This window comes from Poecilia reticulata, chromosome 7, assembly GCF_904066995.2.
Source record: "Poecilia reticulata chromosome 7, P_reticulata-male-v2, whole genome shotgun sequence".
In the NCBI taxonomy this organism is placed as follows: domain Eukaryota; kingdom Metazoa; phylum Chordata; class Actinopteri; order Cyprinodontiformes; family Poeciliidae; genus Poecilia; species Poecilia reticulata.
This window is the reverse complement of record NC_088836.1, coordinates 13,008,341-13,024,127: the sequence shown is the minus strand read 5'-3', so window position 1 is coordinate 13,024,127 and position 15,787 is coordinate 13,008,341. Positions and strand designations below refer to the sequence as shown.

The window sequence follows — 15,787 nt, the reverse complement described above, 5'->3', positions numbered from 1 at the left end:
AGGGCGAGCTGTCTTGCATATCAACTAGAAAGCTGGAAGGGCCCTAAGTGATTGAGACGACTACAGCTGCTGTGAGTTAGACAATGCGCCCACCTGATTGGTCCTCCTGGCGTCACCCTCCATTGCCGTCTTCATTTCCCCTGCCAAAATCGCCTCTGTTGTCATAGAAATGGATTACAGCCCTGCAAACGCACAAAAAAAAAGTAAACATCAACTCTTTTCCAGCATACCCAAAATCAGTACGAAGCTTTTAGTGCTGTGAAAAGTCAAATCGTCCGACGAGCTCAATTAGACTGGAGGCCCGTGAGCCAAATGCTTTCACATCAACAGACAGCTCACCGAGTCTCGACTTCCACTGACATTTGGTGGCGGAATGACTCGCAGCAGAGATTATACCTGTAGCGACAACTCGTTCAATTTTCTCTACAGCCGACAGCTACTACAGGAGAGCCTTTAATTATCCCGTGCCGCCATCCGGTATTGGTCGTCTAATATATCTGTGGTCGTTGCATTGTGCGCCTAGCTAAAGTGTATAGCTCAGTCGGGCCTGGCTTGCAGCCTCCCACAGGAGCACTCGGCTTGAAGAGCACTGGCTTCAGGACGCTCTTTTCTCACGCTAGTAAAGGAGATAGCATAAATTACATCAGCCCGAGCCCTGCAGCAGCACACTGAGATAGAGAATGAAAGGAAGACACCGGGAACGTGTCTAAGGATGAGACAAGAGAATAGAGAGAAGAGTTTAAGTCGAAGAAGACGAGAGTTTAAGAAGCATAAGGATGTTACAACACGCCGGTGAGGAGGAGACAGAGGAAGCTTATCGCTTGAAGGTGACCAGACTCTTGCACAGCAGCATTTCTCCAGGTTACACGTAGGAAAATGGCTGATATCCAGAATCGCTTTTATAGGCCACAGGAATGAATTATGCAAGATAAACGGCCAGAACAAATTTAGCATTACATACAACAAAAGGTGAAGAAAGGGTCACGGGCTTTAGAGAGGTTTTAAATACTGCTGTGTGAAGGTATTTTTCACCTCAGAGATTCCCCTTATACTTAAATGCTTCAGGTTGTCAAATTTTAACGACAGAGATAACCTAAGTTGATACAACCCACAGTTATCAAATGAGGATTTTATTAATAAAGGAAAAAAAATCATCCAAATTACACTGGCTATATGAAAAAACACAAGAACCAAAAAAAAAAAAAACACTTTCAATGTCCCCAAGATGTTAAAAAATGCATTCTGTGGACTGAAAACCTTGGTAGAATTGAAATAACTTATTTTCTCTACTACAAAATTGTAAGGGATAGTGTCCCATCATCAGTGATCTCAAACATACTTTGAGTATGCACCAGGAACATGGCCGAAAGCACAACAGAAAAATCACCTCCAAATGGTTAAAAAAAGGCAAATTGTGGTTTTGACATGGTCTGTTCAAAATCCAGACTGAAATCTAGTTGACTACACAGCATAATTTTTAGCAACTTATTGCTAAAAATGTTAATTTAAACAAATCAATTATTAAAGGAAAAAAATGGGTCAAAAGTTCTCCACAAAAATATAAAAGGCTCATTGCCAGTTCTAGCAAAACACGCCAAGGCAGAGGAAGGAGGAAACAACCAGCTATTAGCAATAGGGTGCTACTACTTGTTCACATAGGAACAGGATTGTTTTGGCATCTTTTTCTCTTCATAAATCCTAGCAGTGGTTTTTGCTAGCAGATATTCTTCCAAGTTAAATTGAATATATCTCAACATTCTGATGTGTTTTGGAATGTTTTGTTTATTACAAACACCTGGTAATGATCAAACTTTAGTGCCCCATTATTCCTACAGTACATGTTTGTTCTGGTAAGCTCAAGTTCTCTCATCATTACTTATACATTTATTAAAGGCATGAAAAGGAACCATGACTAATTGCACTTATAGGCCTTAATCTTCTTAAATGACCCTTTCCTGCTAAAACATTTTGTTAAGCAACATACATTTTCTGCATCAGTGCGCATCATTAGTTTACAGTCAACGATGATGTAAAGTGGCCACCCACTAGCTGTCATTTCCATAATGTTCCAACTTTTCTACTCCAGCCAGTAGGAAAGATATCAATTAGGAGTCATGCAGTGCTTCTTTTAGCTGGTGTTCCCAGTGTGACTGCGACACAATAAGTAAAGCTTGGCTTCACACCTGGTCCACATGACAGAATTTTCAAACAAAACTCGCACAACTACATTATTTTTTAATCAAGCTTGACAAATGTGTCAGCGGGTTTTGTTTCATGCGTCTTCAGAGCTCTGGGTAAGTTTACAGCTTTTGTTGACACATACTGCCATTGTGTGTACAGGCATGTCTCAGAGAATTAAAAATGTTGGAAAATAATTTTTATTTTTGTCACTAAATGCAGAATGTGAAACTCAAACTTTATATATCCTGTACACGTTGAGTTAAAGATTTCAAGCTTTTATATTTTATAATTTTTAGAATTATGGCAAACGGATAGTAAAAATCCAAAATTCAGTCACAAAATTAGAATATTACATCAGACCAATTTTTAAAAATCATTTTTGTGTGTGTAAATATTATGCATTATGCCTACACAATCATGGGGAGAACTGCTGACTTGACAGATAAAGAAGACAGTCATGTACAATGAGGATCAGACTCTCAAGGTAAAATAAGTAGATTGTTCACAGTGTGCTGTACTCAGTCATATCCACAAAAATGATGTAAATTATGTACGAAAGTTTACACAAAGTTTGTTTGAATGAAAAGCTGAACTTAAATTTTAGGTGAGGTTCAAATCAAAAGTATGGGGTGGTTGAAAAAAAACAACAACTTTCAGAGAAGAGTCAAAGGGGGTAAATACTTTGATTTTTATAATGGCCAATAAGTGTTTGTCAACAAGAACACAGCATGGTATTTTTTTTTTCTTAAAGAGGATGCCCCAATTAAAACAGTTTTTCATTAACCTGTTTTTTTTGTTTGTTTTGTGCGTTTGTAGTTTACAAGGCTGTAGCAAAGCGTGTCTTTACTTTAATGATGAATCAGTTTTTAGTTTGCTACATCAAAGCTGAGTGCAGTCTGGCTCCTGAAAGGCAGCAGATGCCACTCTTTTCAGATTTCATTCGCAACTTTAAAGAGGCCATTTGATTCATTTATTTTTGGAATAACATAATTAGCTGCAAATCACTATAATTCTTACAGATGAAAGCCAGTTTCACGCAGAGATTTAGAACATTTCTGATGCTGATTACAGAGCCCCATTTTTTTTTTTGAAGACTGATATCTTTAGGAAATGGGGGAGCAACAAGCCAACATTAAGACCAAACACTGAGAAACTGCCATGTTTTCTTGTGTGAAGCTCTCAGTCAGTTGTCAACAGTCTGTGAACATACATTTTCCAAGTCTTCCAAATGATTCTCAATTGGATCCGAGTCTGGACTTTGACTGGTTCATTCTAACTTGACCTAAACCCTCCCATTGTTGCTCTGACTCAATGATTAGAGGAAGCTCCGAGGCAGTGAGTGTAAATTTCAAGTCCATTGTTTAATCGCGACACTTATCTTCTATCTCAAATCTGATCTCTTTACGACGTAAGCCGTATAGATATTTTCACTGTAAGACAAGCTTTCATTGTCAACCTCAATGGAGCAGCTGCCAGAACAATGCGCCTGTGAATCACAACGAGACTCGAGTAAAACCCTGATGACTTCAGAGCTCTCGTTTCACACGTGTCGCGACTGCAAAGTTAATTAATTATTTTATTTTGGGACCCCTTTATGAGTCAGTCACTCCAGGTCAGTTCTGGTCTCTGCGCAATTAATCATCTGTGTGAGAGTTAATGGAGTCTGAGATGTGTGAGGTGCTGAAACTCAAAACTCTGGCAACAATCAGGCTCCCATTAAAAAGGTCTTCTACCGCTAAATAAGCTGTGTTTTAATTTTTGATGACAGTTCTAAATCAAAGACAGAGCATGAAGGGATATCTGTCAGGAGTTAAAAAGACTTGGAAAAAAAACAAAACAACAACAACCCACCAAACTACCATAGGAAAGATTTAAATATGAATAAATTGAGCAGTAAGAGCAGGACCTAACCCTAGTTTACAAAAAGGTTAATGACAGCAGTGCCTTGGCCAGTCAGAGCTCCTAACATTACAGTTTGAAACATGGAGGCATGACAGATACAGCAATGAGCGGACATTGAACGCAACGCCTCAGAGCTTTTGTGGCTCCTGTTTGTTTTATTAGGCTTTTGAGAAAATTAAGAAATTCTCCTCTGATAGACACTATGGTAGCTAGGCTAGCCTAGCTAGCTAAACTAAAATTTTCAAATAGGATGCTAACAAAGCTAGCGTAAATGATCAGAGCACTCCAACTACAGTTTTAGTTTTTTTATGTTTTCTGTGAAGCTGATATTTAACCATCATTCAACACACCAGTTAATAGTCTTTGCCACTTTATTAGGTACAAATCATCTAATCACGTGGTAGCAACTCAATAAATTTAGGCTAGTAGGTGCAGTAAAGACTACACAACCATCAGAATAGGGCAGATAAATAGATCAAATAATCAGTGATTACAATCAAAGTATGTGCAATGCACAACGTGTCCAGCCTGGAATCAGATGAGCTTGGTTTTCATATTTTGCTCTGAATGCTGGCGTTTTGAAAAAATGTCTAACATATCTCAAAGCATTATAATTTCACTCCACAGAATAAATATGCTCACATTAAATGTTTTTTCCCCATTATATTACGAAACTGCAAAAAAAAAAAAAAAGACTGATTTATATTGAGCCAGTTAACATCTTTATCACAGACGTCAACAAATCAAAAGGGTGCTCTCTCTTGTATAATTCAAGCAAAATATCTACACAATCTGTAGCTCCTGGCCAAGTTTAGGGTAAATATGTGCTTATATGCAAGGATATACATCCCATAAGTCACTCTGGATGGGAGCAAGCATGAGTCACTTCCCCCTCCTCCTGTGTAGACTCTCTGTATAGGAGTGTACAGATGGTCCCACGCTGTTGTATACTTTTACAGCTTTTTCCCCCACATCGGTAGAGTATCTTTTACAGTCAAGGCGATAGTCTCCTCACATCAAATATTTCTGCTTTCTGTTTTGGCCTGTGATTTAGCCCCATGCAACCAGGGCTAACTGTTGCACAAGGCTACATTTAGCCCTATGCCTATCAATATTGGATTCGTTTTTTGATCAGTCACATTTATTTTCATTTTTTCTTTTTGACAAGCCAAGATAAAAAAAAAAATCCCTTAGACATACAAGTCATTCTCAGTTGCACACATGAATTCAACTATGTTTCACCATCACAGATGCATCTCATGCAGCCTTCAGTACAGTGCTGAGAAAAAGTATTGACACCTTCCTAGATTAAACCTGTTTGGTTTAGTTCTGAATACTTTCTCAACTAGAGTCAAGTTTGTTTATTTAGCTTTTGCCTCACAATAAACAAAGTCATTATTTAAAAACAGGTTTTTACTCCGGCCATCTTGGTCCGATATTAAAATTAGTTTGATCTGAAACATTTAGGAACGACAAAAAAGCAAATACAGGTAGCACAACATCTTCAAAAATGGCTTCGCTTGTAAATTTACCCATTAATCATTTTCTGTAACAGCTGCCGTCTATAACCATCTGTAAAGTCTGTTAACCGCTCACTCAAAAAAAAAAAAAAAAAAAAAAAAAAGGCTTCCAACTGCAGGAGTCAACGAACATAAAGAAACAGACTGCGCCCAATATGGTGCAACAAAACCGTCATCGTCTCTTTGTCTGCAACAGGCCAGGTTAGACATACTGCCAGATAGTAAAACACATGATGGCTGATCATCTGGGGCAAAATAATGTCAATGATGCATCATTTACTACAGGCTTGCCTGAGCACATTTGTCTTCATGTCATTTCTCAAACAAAGACTCTGTCAGTTTAGAGGCCCCCCAAAAATTGATGTGTCTACAGGCAGCCGTCACTTGCCCACAGGCCCATCCTTCATCAGTGAAATGGTGGGAGAAATTTGTCAAATGCAGCATTTCAAAAAATATGTCACAGCAGAGCACGAGTACCACAAGTATATAACAGCTTGTAGATATTTCTCACCTCTCTAACGCAGAGCGCTGTCAGGAAACAGTGCATGCGTCGCCAGAGTAAAGTGTTTGTCTACTTGCACAGCGGATCGGCGAAGGAAAATAAGACTGTTGTGCACGTGTGAGAGCCAAACTGCGAGAAGCAGCAGTCTGCAGAGGCAAGCCGACAGCCTATTCCACTGTCATCGCAGAACAACCGTTTGAAAAATATTTCGACTCCCAAATTGTTCTGCAAACTTTTTTTTGTTCAACTCTGCTGTTTTTTAAACAATGTAGGATCAAAAACAATAAGCCACCAGAGATCCTAAAATATCCCATATGCCTTTTATTAAATTTAGATCTCTCATCTGCATATCCAACCAACAGGATGCAGCTGACTGATTCAGATTACCGCATTTAGATCAAAGATCCTGTCTGAATAAGTAAGGATGAGTATTTGCTATAAAAAAAAACACATCAGAAGAGTTTTTTTTATAGCAAATACTCATCTATCTCTATCTATTTCTTATGATATAGAGATATATCATAGATACAGTATCAGCTAAATTACTACCACAAGATAAGTCGCCTTTTGTATGAACTAATTGCTGAAAATTTCTCCCCATGTGATCTCTGACTTTCCCGTCTCTGTTTTATAATCAGCTTCTCTTGCTTATGGCCTAGGCATCCAGTTCATCAATCCTGGGGAGCAGAGGACAGCTCAGTGAACCCAGATGAACTCTGGTGGGGATCGGTGGGGTAATATGACTGTAGAGATGTCCTTGTTCAAGATAAACCAAATGCAAACATTCATTAAACCTGTGGCCCTCAGCGGTTTTTGAAGGGGACCGAGTAGTACAACTCTTAAGTCGGCCGCAAATTATCGCAAACAAGATAAATTATGTGACATGGAAATCAATGAGGCTGCAAGTTCAACCTTCCAGGGAAAGTTCCAGGTAGCCAGGCTGATTTTAGTCAGACTAGCTACCTGCAAAATGCTGAATGCAAAAAGTATCTGCATTCAGCATTGGTCATTATATTTCAGCATTTTGAATACTTTCTAGTCCCTTTATAATCGTAATGGAGAAGACAGTTTGAGTGATGACTGGACTTAGCATTATCTGCTTCATTACCACCTGGAGCAAAAGAAGGTGGGGGAATTGTGCACATTAAAAGCGCCAGAGCAGGAAGTTTGAGGTGGGTCACTGCAAAGTTGAGCTAATCTGATTAAAACAAATCAGCCAGTGAAATCCCTTAAAAAATGAGCTGTCAAAACGCATGATTTGATTTATGAGATTAATATCCAAAATGTTAATGAGCTCATAAGTGAAAGAGCAAACATCATCGGCACTGTCCCACAAAGCAATTGTTGCATCCATTTAGTAAAATAAATTGTGCTGGGACATGTAACAAGATCGGAGAAACGTGGACTCGCAAAATGGATAAGACGAGAAATGTCGTGCAACTGCTAATGGTCTCCACAAACTTGTACTCTCACTGCTAAGACCTCATCGGCACACGCAAATCTATGGTTACACTATTCATGGGTCACCTCGTTTCACTCATTTTTTGCCACAACGTCACAGTGGGCGCTAGCTGGCTGTTTATTAAGAAGAAAAGAAGAAAACAAAACTGAACTGAAAAAGAAAAGGCGATCATCCATCCATCCATCCATTTTCTTGCACCCTTGTCCTGCTGGTTTTTCTTTGTCCTCAAATTTCCACAAGTACTAAATCAGACACACCTTTTCACTGCAAACTACAAGCATCTCTGGCTGAGCTGCAGGTTTGTGACGTACAAACAGCAAATTCTTAGCCAACAAAAGCATTAATGAAAAAGATAAAGTTGGAAGCTGCCGTTAACGCCTTGCAATGTTGTACAACATTTTAGAGAATCAAAGTTTACTGTGCACAAAGTTGCCATGACAGTCAGTAATTTGTATACTCTAAAGTAAGTAACGGGAGACAACAATAGCCATTTGCTGAAATAACTCAAGTCTGCATTCATCAATTACAATTGCATAAATTACAAGAGAATATTTGTGAGTCCCCACAAAGAAAGTGTAAGTCAAGTCCTAAGTCTGTTGCTTTAAGTTACCACAATTTATTTGATCAAAACACAATACTTTTATATAAAGCCAATTTTAAACAAGAGAGTTACTAACTCACCATTTATTCCAATTTTGAACATTACTATTCACAAAATATTAAATATTGAGTGTGTTTAAATAAAACGAATTAATCACAACCATACATGCAGGAGGTTATATTTATGAAAACAGGAGGCTTCTTGGTGGTCCACCTACTGACGAAAAATTGGCCCCAAAATATCGCAGCATTTTACATTTCAAGCCGTCATCAAATCTCACCTAGTGGTTAAAAAAGGCAATAAAAATCTTACCAAGCAATTTTACAGTGGACAAGATGATAATGTGAGGGTGCAGACATTAAGTGCTACATTAGAGTCATTACCAACCGATAGAACAAGTCAGCAATTTGTGATTGATGGAAATCATTAAAAATGTATAATATTCACGAGCATCCTTTAATTGAGGACAAAAGGGGCGTTTCCTGCATGCTCGCAGTAAAACAGTTCTTTCTTACACTTCAGTGTTTTAGCAACCTTCACTTTCAAAGTAAAATGCAAAGAAAAGCTTCACTCTAAACCAGTGACAGGAAAATGACAGGCGCCATGCTGTGCTGGCAGCTAACCCCCCCCTGAAGCCCCCTCAACCACCACCACCACCACCCGCCCTCCTTTTCTGACCAAAGTCGGGAGTGACGCCACCAACAATACTTAACACAAAGACATCAGACGAGCCCGTTTAATATGCAGTTGCCATGGGAACTCCAGCCTAACATCGTCTGTCAAGCATATCAAAATAAGATAAAGAAAATAACAAGAGAGAAAGAGAGAAGAGCCTGTGGGGATTTATTTGGCTGGCTGACACATACACATGTGTGAAAGAGGGAGAAAGAGGTGAACCATCACATGGCACCGTGCTGAAGGATGTGACAGTTCATGCAGAGATAGGCGCACAGATGTGACAAGGTGGAGACAGTGGTGGTGGTGGTAGGAGGATGACCAAAAGATATTAGAAAAAGATTGCAACTTTGAAAAGATAAGACATTTTGAAACAATTGAATTAATTGTCTGACAGCGTGGAGATGAAAATAGATACTGTATGAGGATTAGTTAGAATTTTTAAAAAATGGCTACAAACCAATTAAAACAAAAGGATACAGCGGTATCGTTTGTGTATAATTAGCCGTTTTATTTACAGCGTCATCGAAACTAACAACTTAGGTTGAGGCAGACAACCATTCCTTCAGTCTCACAGCAGAAAGCAAACGTAGCCAGACTCCATTAGATGTTGAACAACAAATAGGTTGATAAACGTGTCTGCCTACCTGTTTTCTTTTTCCAAGGCAAGATAAATGAAAATGAATTCGAGCCTTGAGGTTTGAAACTTGTTTACACAGTATCTCGGCCTCAAAATAGTTTCATTTATAAAATAATTTGCAATGTCAAATGACATGAACAATAAACCCATTTAAACTAAATTCACTACACATGAAGCGTCTGTCACTTATAATGGTCATGCCATTATTTTAGGACTATTTCCCCTGATTCCAGTTAGGATTACCAAAATTATTTCAGCTTTATAAAACCAGATGATGGAAGAAAGAATGTTTGAGTTTTTTCGTTATTACCTTAATTTGCATAAACTGACATTACTATGCCTGTAAACATTTTTGAAAAAGTTTAAATAATGTTCCTTTATTGGATTCTAATAGATTAATTCACAGCATGTTAGGCAATTTGAGATTTTGAATTTGAAATCCAACAGCTCAGGAAGCACACCAAAATGAAATAATCAGTTGAGATGTTAAAGTTGGGATGCAAACAGGTTGTCCAACTAGAGCACGAGTATATAGCTACCAAAAGTTGCTTCAGCACAAGAAAGTAAATCTTGTGGAGCGGTCGACACAAAGCTCCCATCCTGGATAGAGTATAAATGGAGTGTGACCAAAGCAACCTGCAAACCTGACCTGTTGCGCCAGTTTCGTCTGGGGAAATGGGACAAAGTTCCAGCAAACTATTGTAAGAAGCTAGGCTTGAGGGAGAATATAAAAAAATAATAATTAAATGGAATCACACAGTTTAAAAGGAAATTCTACCAATTACTTAAACTAATGTTTTGATGGATGTTAAAAATTAACCACAAAAATACCTTCTCTCAAATGTAGAAAACAGAAAAATGTTTGGTAATCCTGACCGACCTAAAACAAGAAGCGCCACAAAGTCAGGTAACGAGGAGAAAAACTTTTGATTTCAACTCCAGCTGCATTTTGTAACAGTAAACTAGATTACTAAAAAATTGCTTCAAATATTCGGCTGTTAAGACATGAAATTTGAAAAATTTGGCATGCGTTTGTGTACTCAGTCCTTGCTTTGGTCAGATGAGAGCAAAACTGAACTACTAGATATTCATGTATGTGAAAATGGAACAAAATGACGTGATCTGTATCTAGTGGCAGATATCTGCTTTTCTTGTACAATACAATACACAATTTAAAAATTAATAAGTGTTATTTGATGGTGAACTTGAAGAGGTAATTCAATTATTTGACTCAGCAGTGGTCGATTCTTTAAAATAAGATAATCATCGAGCTTCAAAAGACTTGGGAGGTGCCTTCGAACCGCAAAAAGGAAATAATCCCATTATATAAAAAAGTTCTCTCCACAACAACTAGATAAGTTAAAGGCATTCTTACTGTAAGTGTTTTTTTGTCGTTTTTTTTTTTAAATAAAGGAAACATGAGATTTTGTTTGAAGATGTCTAAACTTTCCCAGATGTGAAACAAGATTCTTTGAGGAGATAAAGCCATTTCCGGCTTGTATCAGAGCAGTTAGGACAGAAGAGGATGGAAAGGAAAAAGGCTCTACAGAATCCATCAGCTAAGGTTCACCTTATCTGTAACAGGGAGCAGTGGGATGCAGCGGGCATGCTGCCAGTGGAACTGGGTCATTGGTGTTTATTGATAATGTGACTGCCGATGGAAGTGGAATCATACTTTCTGAAGTATATGAGCGGTAAGAAGGCATCTGAGTCTGAACGGACGCAGATCAACATGCAAAGATTACCTGAGTAATCTACCGTAAACCTAGTTCCAATTTTTTTTTTTTTTTTCCCCCCACTTAATTTCGTCACAACTGTCAGCAGAATTTTCCACAAATAGGAGCTTAATAAAGACTTTTTTTTTTCATCTTAAAGAATTTTAAAGACGGATAGTTTCGCTTTGCGGGACCTGAAAATAAAACCTCTAATCTTACAAAATCAACTTTGCTTTTCTCTAAAAATGTAAATCCAACAACACCAACTTTAGAAACACAGCATGTATGCAACACAGTCAACTCCTATCCTGAAAGCCATTACTTTTACTTGCATTCACTATGATGGGTATCAGCAATGACCTTGATATTCTTCAGGAAAGTTTTTAAAAATCCATTACTGCAGGTGTTAAAAACCGAGTGTCTCATCTTTGCGATAGCATGTGATTGGCCATGTAAATATCCCCATGTCAACCCCATGCTGCCATTCATAACTTGGGCATGGTAATTTGTGCATCTTTTGCAGTCACAATGCACAACTGACAGTTTATTACATGCTGTTATCTTTGATATGCCTTTGAAAGCTCCTCTGACTTGAAAGTAATTTGAGTTTATCCAGTGGAGAGCTCCAGATAGGCTCTCTGCTTCAACGAGGTATTACAAATCAATCATAAAATGCCTCCACAAAGGCCTTGAGGGGGGAACTGTATTAAAGTTGCCTTACCTTAAACAAGCATGCTCGCTGAATTATTATGCAAAACAAAGCCGCCTTCTGCGAATATATTGGCTGGAATGTAGATCGCACCCTATCCCTGCCTGGAAAATTGAAGAGCATCACTGCCCGCGTACATCTACTATACAACTATCTGACTAAGTTTGACTAAGTAGTTAAAAGAATGCATGCCACTAAAAGACAGAGCTTTTTCGTTGAAACTGGCACAGGGTTTCGAGAAAGGAGCACCACTCCGTCTGCACCTTTGTAACGAACATCGGGGAGGTTAAAAGTGGAGCAGGTGAAAGGAAAGACGAGATGGGAGGATGCACAGAGAGTTCAGAGGCATAGATGGACAGATGGGTGGATTTCAGATCTAATTTGCCCCCCCCCACCCCTCCACCCGCCGCCTCCTCCTTTTTTCTGACTGCCTCAACAAACTCGGGAGTCTGGGAGATTGTGTGGCCTGTGGTGAGGCTGCAAAGGAGCCAGATACTCGAGGGCTCGCAGTCTGTTTGACTTAGAGGAGAATGAACAAAAGGGGGCATTAGTGATGAGAACCGACAAGTCCACTTGTTTGTGCAGCAAATGTGGAAACACAAACTGCTGGATGCCCAAACCAAACGTCCTCTGCTACTGCAGGTTATTTAATGAGACATGCTTTGCTGCCGTACCTTTCTAAAAATGCAGCTTAAAGCATTATCTGTTAAGCTGATGACAAATATTCACATTCCACAATAAAACTGATCTGATAATGCAATGCTTTGTACATGAGAGAGATATTTAATGATTGGTTATATTACCATCTCAATCTGTGTCTGCCATTTAGGAGACTAGTACCGTCTCCTAAAAACAGATTTTGATTCGCTATTCCAGCCTTAAAGAATTTTCAACGTTAAGTGGGAAATATACTCAGCTCATCTTTCTTTGCCATTAAAGTATTAATGAAACTGTATTTTATTCTCCTAAAACGTAGCAGAAAATGAACGCACCTCTTCACCAAAACAAATCAGCTGAGTGAGAACGTTCTCTTGTTGATGTTTGGTCAAGTTTTCCATCGGAAACCAGGAATAACTTTATATTTCAGTTAAAGGTTTAAACATATTTGTTTACTTTGAAGAGGAAAGCAGAATGCTGTGTCAAATGAAAGCATTATATTCTACAGTAACAAACAGGATTTTGTGGCAGCATACTGTTCTAGCCACAAAAAAAATGTGATAATTTATTGAACATTGCTTCGGGAGCACTTTTGTTAAACAAGAACTTTTTGTAATTTTAGGTCAAGGTTATAAAGAAAATGTAGATAATTATCCCAGATCGTTGACTTCGTCGGCCAACGTCTTTTAATACATTGTAAAGTATTAAAGTTTTTAGATCATGTTTTTTTTCTTACATCAGAGATGTCCACAACTCATTTTTCCAAACTTTAATTCAAGTCTTAAATGAAGTTTATGAAAAAAATAATAATCAAAGTGTAGATGCCTTCTAATGCACCTAAAAAAATTATTTAATTGCTGTAGATCCATTTTAATCACTACACTTAAGCCTGGAAAACCGGTATTATTACCATAACAACCACCCACTAGTATACTAGGAAACAATATTGATCACTTAACTGATTTGAACTTGTGGGCTAACTTTCAACCCTGGTTAAATAAGATAAGTCAAGTCTGAAATTCTTGGTTCAGCCAGTCTTTCTCTTCAGAAAATCAAGTCCCTTATGTAATTCTCAAACATTTTCTTTTTTTATAAAATGTTGCCAACATGACTACTGAAAAAAAACAAACCCACTTTGATTAGATTAAAGTGGAGCACTCGCTTGCTCAGGCTTAATAAGCAGCTAATTTGTCATCTTCATTGTCTTCTGGTTTTCCCTGAAAAGCGATCTGATAAATTGGATTATGCATGGTCAGCTTCCCTCGGTTCTTTCCCGCTCCAGCACACACGCACCAGCAGTTTCTTTAAAAAAAAAACAAAAAACTAACTCGGCAAGTTTAAGAGGCTATCTAAAAATGACCACCTTTTCAGACGGCAGCAGTTCACACCCTCAGGAGTCCGAGGCGTCCATGCCTGCCCCCTGTGCCACACCCGCGCCAGTACAGCCCCTCTTCAATTAGCCCATTATCCTAAGCATCAGCTGTTAGCCTTTGGCTCTATGAAGGGGTTGGGGAAGAAAAAACAACAACAACCAATTCCTTAAGCATAAAACGTGCTCAGACATAGGTCTGGAGAAATGCAAATCGTTTTCTTTTTTCTTTTTCCCCCCTCCATGCCTTTATAGATTTAGAAAGCGATAAAGGTGCACCTGCTTCCTACTGGGCCCTGATAAGCGTGAAATAAAGGATGCGCTCATTCTGTGCTGCTTATTAAAACCAGCCTGCCGACCATATTGGCCGCGTTAACGCTGCGTGGTAACACCCTCCACATCCGCCCATGGACCTCTAGCCACAAAAGCGATCCATTTGCACGGAATTAAAATAAATAAATAAAAATAACGCCCGTTTCGGCAGCAAAGCTCAGCACCGGCGTGAGATGCGATCCCTCCTCTTCTCCCCCTCCCCACCCCCACCGGTTTCTGCTTCTGCAGAAGTGTCACTTCGCGCTAACCGGTTTAGCGCAGCATGCCCGCACCTTAACGATGCAATTAAAAGCTGCCTACCTGCCCTGTCAGGTTAGGATGTCAAGGTTCTGGTCATTGAGGTTGCAGGACACGGCCGCCACCGCCCCGGAGAGCGCCTTCCTCTCTTTCTCTTTCTGTCTCTCTCTCTCTCTCTATCTGTGTCTGCCTCTCTCTCTCTCTCTCTGCCGCGGGGAGATGCAGCGCTGCAGGCTGGGACAGCAGACAGGCACAAGCCGGTAGCGATGGCTAACAATCAGGAGGAGAGCTGGAAGGACAGAAGAGGGGCGTTTTCACGTTGGAGGAAAGGGGAACTCCCAACGTCGTGCGTAACATGCCGCGCACATGACACGCAGCGTCCTTAGAACTTCACGGGTTTTTGGGTCAAGCTCTCTGATGGGAGCTTTCACAGCAAAAGACGCTCCGAAAACTCGCATCTTTATTAGCCACCTGCTTGCCTGCTGCATAAATTGCCAAAAAAAAAAAAAACACAAAAAAAAACTATTTTACACACATAAGATAATTAAGATGATGGGTGAAATATTCATTGTGATTAGTTGGCACATTACAAAAGTAAATGTAAAGTGGGTAGAAACAGATTCGGGATTTTCTTACCATCGAGTCAAAGTCTAAAATCTTGTGCAACTAATTAAATAAAGGAAGATATATGAATTTAAAAAAAAAAAGTTTTTAAAACAAATATCTGAAAAAATGTGGCATACATTTTATTTACCTCCCAGTATTGTCCAAACTCTGAGCAGAAAAATATGATGCTGCCAACCCCATGTTTCTCTGAGGAGTCAGAGAAAATGCAAAAAAAAAAAAAAAGTATTCCACACAAATTTGTTAAGTATAGAAATAAATAAAAACCACAGTCCTTTCACTTTACAATTAGGGGATACTTCATATTGGAAAAAAAAAAATCCCATCAAAATATATTGAAGTTTGGAATGTGACAAAATGTGAACTGTAAGTGCAGCACAATGTTGTTTGTTTACATCTACGTGTTATTTAGTGTGCCATGTAATGGAATCCCCCTGATTTTCTGAATACTTCCATATTCATATGCATATGTCAGCCCGTCTTTAACTCGAGAGATCCAGGAAGATTTGTCATGTTGCTGCTTCCATACTGCAAGCTGTGGGCTGAATGGATGAAGGCTGGGAGCATGATGTATTGCTTCGGTGACTCACAGGAACCTTCTGTGCATAAATGCCCTTTCTGGCATTCATGCACAAGTGTTCTGTTGAAATGCAAATATGT

General features: G+C 39.0%; 1 protein-coding gene across 5 annotated transcripts in view; it reads right to left on the bottom strand.

Moving 5' to 3' along the window:
* Positions 1–14,984, bottom strand: part of LOC103467236 (band 4.1-like protein 1) — a 45,443-nt gene extending 30,459 nt beyond the window's left edge. For 2 of the 5 annotated variants that reach the window (XM_017305716.2, XM_017305717.2), the window contains exons 1-2: positions 14,567–14,983; positions 94–182 (exon numbers count right to left, since the gene is read on the bottom strand). In XM_017305716.2, the coding sequence (XP_017161205.1) occupies positions 94–165 (72 nt within the window). In that variant the 5' untranslated portion in view covers positions 166–182; positions 14,567–14,983. Of the gene's footprint in view, positions 1–93; positions 183–13,927; positions 14,130–14,566 lie in introns of those variants that run through there. The other 3 variants (XM_017305715.2, XM_008413442.3, XM_081608899.1) reach the window with 3 other exon arrangements.
* Between the last annotated feature and the right edge of the window lie 803 nt (positions 14,985–15,787).